The 10,156-nt window shown below is 39.9% G+C and overlaps 1 protein-coding gene and 1 long non-coding RNA gene across 3 annotated transcripts; one reads left to right on the forward strand and one right to left on the reverse strand.

Annotated features, from left to right (window-relative positions):
* Window positions 1-562: 562 nt before the first annotated feature.
* zgc:153044 (uncharacterized protein LOC751678 homolog) lies at window positions 563-1,344 on the reverse strand. The gene has a single exon (XM_044111294.1). The coding sequence runs from the start codon at window positions 1,233-1,235 to the stop codon at window positions 696-698; it is 540 nt and encodes a 179-aa protein (XP_043967229.1). The 5' UTR covers window positions 1,236-1,344; the 3' UTR covers window positions 563-695.
* An 845-nt stretch (window positions 1,345-2,189) lies between these two features.
* LOC122828064 lies at window positions 2,190-9,847 on the forward strand. 2 transcript variants are annotated; one of them, XR_006370157.1, is made up of 4 exons: window positions 2,190-2,823; window positions 3,548-3,578; window positions 4,283-4,701; window positions 5,838-9,847. It is a non-coding gene; the product is annotated as an uncharacterized LOC122828064 (long non-coding RNA). The 2 variants fall into 2 exon arrangements; XR_006370156.1 differs by having other exon boundaries at window positions 2,263-2,823; window positions 4,283-4,678.
* Window positions 9,848-10,156: the final 309 nt, after the last annotated feature.

Here is a 10,156-nt window from a genome sequence, read left to right on the forward strand (position 1 = left end):
CACAAACATGGTTATACATATTCTATTAGTTGACACTAATCCAATCCAGGTTTGAAGTGTCTAGGTGTTGTAGTTTTGGAGCTGGAACAGTTCTAGTATGATCCTGACGCGAAAAGTGGTGAAATCAACCTTTATTGAAGTTTCACAAATCAGATAAAAGTTTCACAAAAAACAAACGTGGTTCTAAATATTCTGCTATTAGAGAAGAATAATCCAATCCAAGTTTGAAGAGTCTAGGTGTTGTAGTTTTTAAACTAGAGTCGATTAAAGATGCGGAAGGTATTGAAAAATTAGGTGGAATCGCCCTTTAGCCATTTCCCGAATCGGAAACCAACTTCAGCTTCGCTGCCATTTGTCTGATTGACTCATTTTGATGAGGAGGAGCTCCCTTGCTTGATGGAGCTCATCACCCGCCATTAGGGTAGATATAAGAGGCTTAAATGAGCAAAAGCTCATTTAAGCCTCTTATATCTGACCAGATCTGGTTCTTTCTTTCAGACCAAAAGAGAAACACATATAATTTTTAAATAGGCTAAGAAAAATATTAAAAACAGGACACATACAAACAAGTATTTACTTAGTTTATAAAAATCTCCCAGTGCCAGTAAGTCTGTCTTTCTAACCCAAAGATGACTCATGTTTACATCACTGCTCATCAGCACCACAGTTCATTGCCCCAATGAGTGAGTGTCTCTTCACAGAAGCACCATGTTCCGTGTCTCCTCTTCGTAAATGTCAGGTATCTCTCCAAAACAAGAAGGCACCATCCTGACTGAACTGCTCCCACGCAGCTCCGCCTCATACTGGATGAGCTGCCTCCAGAACCCGGGGTTCGGCCTGACGATAGGCCGACAGCTCTTCAGCAGCCGGTGGGCCTCCCGCAGGCTGTCCCCGCGGTACTTCATGAGATAGGCCAAGCAGAGGGCGGCGGAGCGGCTCACCCCGGCGTTGCAGTGCACCAGTGTGCAGCCGTGGCGCTCCGCGGTGATGTGTATTTTATCCGCCACCTGGTCAAAGTGGTCTCTGAGCGGGGACTGCGGGGAGTCGGGCACCGGGATGTGGATGTACTCCACTCCGGGAGGAGGAGCAGCATCGTTCTTGGTTTCTGTGGCGTTTATGATGCAGGTTATCCCATTTCCAGTCACCTGGGAGCAGTCCTTCGCTGCTCTGCTACTACTCAGGAAAAGGTGCTCGGTGACCCGGCACAAGCCAGAGAGACTTGCGGTGCCAGACATAAACGATCAGAAAGAAAACGGCCAGATGTCTGCAGCCGTCGACTTCCATTTAAAATGCGCCAATACAGAGCGGAGGCATGTACGGTAACCGAGACAGATCAAATCTGAAGTAGCTCACGTAACTATAGCGCTCCCTAGTGGATGACTTAAAAAAAACAAAAACAATGAAACAAACAATGAATGAAACAAAAAACAAACTGAAGCTAAAATATGTCTGGTGAAAATGAAGAAAGAACGTTCTGGATTTATAAATAATTAAAAACAATGATATTCCGGTCCAAAGGGGTATCAATTCCACGATTACATTTTGGTTAGGTCCAAAACTGCCGAGATTCTGAAAAGCTATCTTTGAGTTTTATTGAAAAGTTCCTTTTTTCAGTAATGCGATTCACTAAGTGATGCACATGGAATAATTACACTTGGAATATAAAATAATGAATGGATTCATGCTTTTATTTCTGTTAATCATGATGAGTTTAGGCAAACAGCTAATGAAAGCCCAACATGAAGGATTAGAATATTACATCAAGAAAAAACCCCAATAATACAGAAATGTAAGCTTAAGGAATATATTTTTCTGACGAGTGTATGATGTCTATGTGTGTGAATGCAACACTGTCTGTTGTTCTGTGGAGAAATGTACCAGCAACTCTGCAAGAATAGCATGGATGGATCAGAATCTTTCATTTGACCCAGATATCACTTGTTTAGAAATCTACCTTAGCCTACTGTTTTTAACTCTGGCAGCCTTCCAGTAAGATAATTACTTTAAACCATTGTTTAGGTTGGAATTAAACCTATAACCCAAACTTGTGCTAAATTACCCCAAGAATTGATTGATCCATATTGAACTCAGGACAAGATTAGAAAAAAAATAAATAAATAACCCACATTAGGTTGTCCTTAAAAAAAAGGCAAATCTTTGGCTAAAAGATTACTTTGGTTATTTGGCATATGATTAAAAGACGTAAAATAGCCTTGCAGCACCTGTTATAAAAATGACAGTGCAGCAATAGTGTGTTGATTTGAGGAGGCTGCGGTGCATTAGCTGGTGCCTGCAGGCAATCCTCGGTTGCCCAGGAAACACAGATGGTGGATAAAGGGGTTGCATACAAAAGACCATAAACCTGTAGCAGCAGCTGGAGACCGAGAGCCGCTCATTCTCTCAGGACTGCGCAGTCCCGCTCATTCAAAGGAGCCTCTGTTCTCATTAATACCTTCGTTTCATCATCTTTGTCCAAAGCTTCCTGCTCCACTTTGTCCTGCTCCACCACCCCACCCCCGCCGACTGAACTGCCATCTCCTCCGTCAGTGCGCAGCTGCTGCTGGCACTCCCACATCTGCTTGTTTCAGCTCGGCGGCCATGAAGAGGACGCCGAGCCTCGGCTCACGGTGAAAGGCTGGAGACACGGTCCGAGCAGCGACCTCCTTTATGTGGTGAAGGCAGATAAACTGCGCCAACACAGCGGGTATGCACATGTTGAACAGCTTTCGCCCAGGATGGAGGGATAAGCGGAAGAAAAGGAGGAAGCCACGATCTCTTCGCACCCTTTCATGCTGGGGGACAGGTGGAACCTGAAGATCTATGGTATGGAAAAATATTCCTAATTTTTCAATACAAACTTTATAAAATTATTATTTTTTTTTTAGCTTTTTATTATTCCAAGGAGTACATGGAGATTTCTTGATAACACATCTGCTCCCTTGACATAAAAGGCCCGTAGGTCTTGGGAAAAAAAGCATTCTCAAATTTGTGGGCAGTTGTTGTAAAAATCTAAAATATATACATGTAATAAATGTTTACAATGAATAAAATAGAAAAACGTGGTCTTTCATCATCAGGAAGAGAGCTGGCCTAAGGCAGAAGCAAGCTCTGTTGGCAGGGTCTCCAGGCCAGCAGGGGGCCCTCAAGAGTGGTTTCCTTCTGAGACAGAAAACATGCCTCAAGACTTTGCTGTAACATTGATCAAGCATTGCCCTGCTTTTAAATTTGCTCCTAATCTGTGTTAATGTCAAGCAAATTTATTTTCTCAGGCAAATCACGTAAACGGTGTTGATAAAGTATTGATAAAGTGTTGATAAAGTATATTCAGCTATAATGTAACATGATTAGTTCAATGTTCTACTTCAGTCTCTCTGTATTTGTAGTTAAATCTAAATAAATATGTCAGGGATTAGCAGGTAACTACCAGAGTTAGTTTTTGATAATGATGTGGTTCTCCACCTCTGGTGCTCCTTATAGAAACAACAACAACAAAAAACCCTTACCTGTCAGTTTAACCAGAAACCACTCCTCTACTTCTTATTTACAGGGTTGACTGAACACCCCTCGTGTTTTACACTGTAAGTAATTATGACACTTTATTGAACTTTGATGGTTTTCTGTTTTATAGAGTCTATCTTAGATGGACTCCGCATCTGATCATTTCTAATTTAAAGTCTAAAACTCATACAGCCGTTCACAACTGAAATGGGTTATTTGACTTTGTATATTTATTAAATTATTCATGATTCATAAAAACTTTATTTTATTTGTGAAAACGAAACAGATGGTTGCATTGCAGCAACCTTTCTGTTGGAAAAAGGTTAGAGTCTGTCTGTCTGTCTATGGAAATAATCAATGCTAAGCTAATGTTTGTAAGTCGCTTAAAAGATGCTGAATTCAATGTAACATCTGGTCACGGCTAACCTGAATTATTGTACATTGATTGCTGAGTCAGTGAAACTGTGGGAACTTGATCAATGTGATAATTATGCACAAACAATGAAACTCAGACCTTCTTCCCCGACTCTCCTGAGTCTGTACTGAAAAGCTGTTCATCACATTTTAATGCCAAACTAAACTAATATATCAGAGAAATTAACCCGTCTCTACAGTTTGTCTATTTTATGTTTAAAATGCATAATATCCGCCTCTGAGCTGAAGGCGATGGGCTCTAACACAGTTGTTAATCAAAGCACTCTGATCTGACAAGACACAGAACAGAAAGTAGAGAGGAATAAAGAAAGACCAAAACCGATTGAGAATAATGTGTTTGCTGTTTCAGCTGACCAGCGTTGTACGGGCTGGACTCGTCCCCAGAGCTGCTGACATGGCACCAGACAGGACTCTGGGAGGATCCAACGACAGGGCAGTTTATGTGTTATCTTTGTTAAAATTGCTGGAGCAGATTAATCTTCACAGATCAGTTTCTGGTCATTTAGTTATCAGTGTTATGTTTTTGCTCGCGCATAATGAAAAGCTCTAACGGGAAAGAACAGGAGCCAGATCCCTTCGGGGTTCTGGATAGGACAGTTGGGTTGCGTCCCACTTTTCTGCTGCTTTGTGTTGTGTGTCCCTTCTCCAGTTACACTGATGAAAAAGCAGATTTGGCCTCAACCAGATCCCATTGTGCCCCACCTGGCGTTCCTCCATCTCCTTTGCTGCGCTGCCTTACAGAGCGGTACTGAATCTGCCACTTTCATGGTGACAGACCCTTTATTTCTCTCATATTCATTTTACACTCTTACCCTATGGCTCTTTACTTTACTTTCTTTTAACCACTGGGTATATTCTTTATTAACTTACTGTCCCTCTAGCTCACTGAAATACAGATTTCAGTGTATTTGTGTTTAGCTCCTGCATCAGTGGAAACATGAGCTGCAACATGAGATTAGCAATGTGTTAAGTCACTGACATGTTTCTGTTGATGTGAATCTGCCATATATGTAGGATTACAGTATAGAGACAAACCAACATGAAAGCATAGATCAAATCTGATTAATATAATCTCCTTCTCAGATTTATTTATTCAACATCACGTAGGATTATCCCAGAAAATTTTTTTTTTTCCCATGATGAAGCTCTTTAGGTGTTACTGTTACTGAAACCTTATTCAGTAATTCAGTTCAGAAAGCATAACCCCAACATCATAGTGATTTTACAGAGTGATGTGTTTCCATTCATTGTTTCTGTCCACTTGAATGTTCACAGCTAGTAAGAACTTCACTTAGTTCTTATTGCCAGATATGTCTGGCAGTGTGGGCAAGTGCCAAGTCCTTTTGGAAAATACAATCAGCTTATAACACATTGGAACATTGGTTCTCAATTAAGATGTATTTTCATATTAAAATAAGACTTTGGACCACTGAGTAACAATTCAGTCCTTTTTCTGAGCACAGACAGACATTTCTCTGGTTCAAGGGTGGCTTAAAGCAACAAGGGTAAAGGCTGTAACCCATGTCCCGGACATATTTGTGTTCACTACAGCATGGGACTATTCATTTTGCTGATGAGCCACACTTTTTCCTCCCAGTCAACCTTCCAGAACTCTGTGAACTGTGAGTTTTTTTGGCAACTCATTGTTTTGTTGCCCACCCTCCTTAATCATAAGAGCTTATTTATAATGCAATTAGTTTTACGGCATTGGCCTCTAAATTAAGAGAAATAAATTCTTAAAAATATCACTCTGACTGTTCTTAATCTGTTTGAGTTTTACTGCTTGAACTGAATCACCCAAATTAACTTCTCAATGAGTTTCAAACGGACAAAGATTCACCTTTGAGGTTCGAAAAGTTGCAAATGAATCTTTATTTGCTGTGTTTGGTCTGATTCTCTTGCAGTGCCAGAGACTTGTGACGTGATGCGTCTTCGAAGGAAAACCTTCAGCACTAGTGTGTCTCTCTACCAAGAGACGACGTCTGCCTCTGTTCATCAGCCAAGAGAAATAAGCCATTGCTTTGCCATCATTATCCGTTTAATCATGTGTGGCTGCTGGAAGGGACTTCATTCAGAACCGTTTGCTGCTCTGCTAAAACTGTTTTATAACTTAATTCAGTCCCTCTCCTGTTTCTATTTCTGTTGATTAGATGCATAGAAACCTTCACTGTCAATCAACTCCACCTGAGTTACATTTTCTCGCAACTGATCGTTTCTCCCAAGCTTTCACCTGTTTATGTAATGTTACCTTCTGTGTCTTTTGGTGAAAACTGGCCTCCAGTGTTTGCAGATCCAAATCTACGAGGGGTTTATATTCAAGGCCCGTATGAACAGAAATATTATGTGCTATGTGTGAAAATGACGGATGTTCTCACCTTCTAATAATGTGTAAATCACACATTTCTGTTTGTTGAGAAACCTCCAGAGCTCAGTGCGAAACGAGATATTTTTACTGTACTATACTGCAGTTGAACTGTAAGGTGTGTTCGTGTGTGTGTGTGTGTGTGTGTGTGTGTGTGTGTGATGACTGCGTGAGTGTGTGCGTGCGGGAGAGTGCATGTGTTTCTCTGCATGCGCTCCATCTGTGTTAGTGGCAGTACCTTTGCACGTGTGTCTCATCAGTCCTATAAAATGTGTCTGTAAAGGGCCTGAAACTGCCGCTACTATCCTTTTTAGCCACTGGATGTACCAGAGAAAGGGATAAAACATTATTTACCGATGATTCTTAGCATTTGTTACAGCCTCATAAAAAAAATGCAAGAAAAAAAGAACTGTGCTGCTTGTGATTTAGATTACAAGGATGTCATTGGAAATTAGTGTGGTGCAGTTTTCTCAATGATGCCTGCTGGCAAAAGTCAGACGGTTTCAGTGCCAGCAGCCCCATCATTTAACACTTAAGCAAGTTACAGCAAATGCTAATAATGATGTGTAAATAGCCTTTTACCCACGTCTGGATTGCACTAACAGTATCTGACTAATATCTAACAGTACTAACGTCTGCTAACAGTTGAAGGAGTACTAACCCGTGTTGAGAATGCAGACGGCTTCCATTTCTAACCCACTAACTTCCCTTTCTGCTTTATGCACACTTCAAGATGCACACTTCTCTTGCATGATCCTGCAGTCCTTCTTTTAGAGGTGTCCAACTCGGAGATCCTAAAGCGAGCATGGAAAGAAGGGTTTCAGGCCCGGGGAAGGGCAACGTTGAAAACCAAACAGCTAGAAGAAAAGCAGCAGCAGCAGCTCCTGCTGCTGAGGTCGAACTCGGTTGACCACATACTGAAGCTAATCTGATCCCAAGTGATTTCATTTGAAAAGGTAAATTTGCATGTTATTTAAAAAAAATATATGAAACAGTTTTCTCTCTCTGATTCTATTCTGTGTGGTCAACCCGGCCTTTTTGTCCCTGCAGGTAGTAACTAACTCCTAATAGTGCTCATACTAACAATGTAGAGGCTGTATCGGACCATCTGCCACTCTTACTAACATCTTCCTGTCATCTGATTGATTTCACGTTAATAAAGCATGCGTTGTGGTACCAGTGGTGCTGATTATAAGACAGTCAACTGGCTTTCCCTTCCCCCCCCGAAAGCATCAATTTTCCCAAATGTGTTTAAAGTGCTGAGTTGAGGTTTTATCTCTTAAAAAGCAACTTAAGTGTTACTAACCAGAGGAGCTTCCAAGAGCTCTGCAAACTAACAAACTAACCTACTAATAAACTAATTTTCTAACCTTAACTAACTGAAATCACTAACTGTGTTTTTAATGTGACAGTCACCAGAGCACCTTCAAACCGAGGAGCCGCATCGCTTACTGAATGTATTTAAGTGTGTTTGAACGGATGTTTGAGAAGAAAGAGTGCGTGCTGCAGTCAAAATCCCCAATACTTTTTACATAATTGTCATGAAAAATATTTTTTAAAGTTACACGTTTGCACCAAAATTGATTTGCGTAACCTGAGCCATCTTCATTTTCCCAAGTTGGCGTGCAATTTTTCACAGGAAAGGTTGTGCCGCTCCGCCAATCCGCGCTGTGTCTCACAATGAGCCTGTGCTGGAAGCCGAAAGCTACCATAACATGGCCAGTAGGTCCACAGAAGGGCCTTTGCGACATTGTATGGAGGTAGTTTGTCTTGTCAGGCAGAGAAACAGGAAAAGTCATTGAATTTCGCTAGTCACTGATGATGGCTGTGCCACAAAGTGGAGTGAGTCACACTGAAAATTTGATAAAGTATCCAAAGGGTAGATACTCTGATGGTCAGGAGGAATCTGTAGAGGTCAGTGAAGCTCCCATATTTGCAAGACTGTAGTATTCAAAATGCTACAGCATAATGCTAGCTGTTTAGATATGAGCCTGCCACCTACAAAGCGATGTGCAGTTAGCATAAAACTTTCAGTTGCAGGCCGCTCCATCAGGTGGGAAATGACCAAAACTACAAAGCAAAAAAGATTTGAGGCCCTAAAATGAACAATAACTCTGTTCTGTTTAAAAGGGGCACTATTATGTAAAATCAACTTATTTTTAACTTTACATCATGTTGTTCCCTCACCAAAAACATACCTGAAGTGTTGCTTTCATTCTTTCATGCATGTTGGAGAAATCCTTGAATCTGCCGTGGCAACCGTTCAGCTGTGTCACATGAGCTACGTCTCAGTGAGACGCTGGTAGAAATGTTGTTAAAGAGTTAATGGAAGAACATTGTTGTGATAACGTCCTGAAGGCAGAGCGTGTGAGAGAAAGAGCTTCCGAAAGAGACAGAGGTCTAATTTGAAAGTGTTAAATTACAGTCAAATTCCTTTTAAGTCATATTTGATCTATACAGCATTTTCATAACAACTGAAGGCAACATAGTTATTTGATCATGCTATAAAATGGCACTTCCCCTCTTAAGGGATTTTGCTATTTTTAGACATGCTAAGTTAAAGGAATAATTCTGCAATGCATTTAAAAAAATCCTAATTGAGGAGGGATTGTTTTGGCTTGCAATGTTATTTTTTTGTTCTTTTTGAAGACTCAGAACTTGAGGGTCTGAAGCTGACTTTAAGAGCAGCTCTGGAAATATGAATGACCATAAACAGATATTGAGCAGGGCTGAAAAACAACAAAGACATTTATTGTTTAATGAATGTTTTTCCTCATAACTTATTCAACTCAATCCCAGTACTTGCATCAGAATCCTTAAAAGTTCTAGGAAGTTTTGCCTGTCTATTGTTTTGCTACATAGAAAAAACACACCAAGTTATTTTTCCAAACTAACTACTATTTTCACTAATAAAAATTACTGTCGCATTATAATTAATTAAAATGTTCTGATCTTTATAAGAAAGAATGCTGTCTTGACGAGATATTTTTCCATAACTTTGAAAATTATATCATCACATTCAGCATTTTTAGTGACTTTCTTTTCTGTGTTCCTGTGACTACTTTTAGATTCATTGTATCTATATATATAAATATATTTAATAAAGTTGGTAAATGATGGCGTTGAGGAGAGATAAAGCTGCAGAGAACATTGTTTCTCATCAGCAGATTCTCCTTTGCTGCAACAGGAGGTTGGATTGCGTCGGAGTCTTTAAGGCATTCTGTTCCCGTACGTCAGTAAAAACACACATTCTCTGACAAATGTGTTTAATAGTTAGCTGCACTAAGTTTTCTTTGCTGTTTTGGCAATGTAAGCATGTTTTGTTTTGTTTTTCAGATTATATTTATCATTCTGTAAATCAGTGATGATAAATTGTCCCACGTGCCACCAGAATACTTTAAAAATTCAATAATATCTCAGTAGTTGTCAGATCAGCCGGAAGAATCATGAATGTAAGAAATGTATGAACTTTTTGTTGCTTCATTGTTTGTTGTCTGAACTATTCCTATGTCAAGAGCTGGTTTTGTGTACAAATAAAGCATTTTTATTGTGTTTCTGTTCTGTTGTGTCGAAATGCATTTTTCGACAATGCGACAAAAAACAATGTAAGACAAGTCAGGTTTTCAATAATAACCAATGATAAATCAGAAAAAATGGTTTTTTGAATCTGTTTAAAACAGATTTTTTTCTTTGTTTCTCCCATTCTTTTCGTCTTTATGTCTTTTTCTTTGTTCTTTCTGTGTTTCATCCTTTATTTCCTTCTTTCTATCTTTTTCTTATTGTCATAAGATTGAATATCATCAGAGTTTCCGAAGATAATCTGTGAGTAAGCATTCCACCCACACACACACGCACACACAC

This window comes from Gambusia affinis, linkage group LG03 (assembly GCF_019740435.1).
Source record: "Gambusia affinis linkage group LG03, SWU_Gaff_1.0, whole genome shotgun sequence".
Taxonomy (NCBI): domain Eukaryota; kingdom Metazoa; phylum Chordata; class Actinopteri; order Cyprinodontiformes; family Poeciliidae; genus Gambusia; species Gambusia affinis.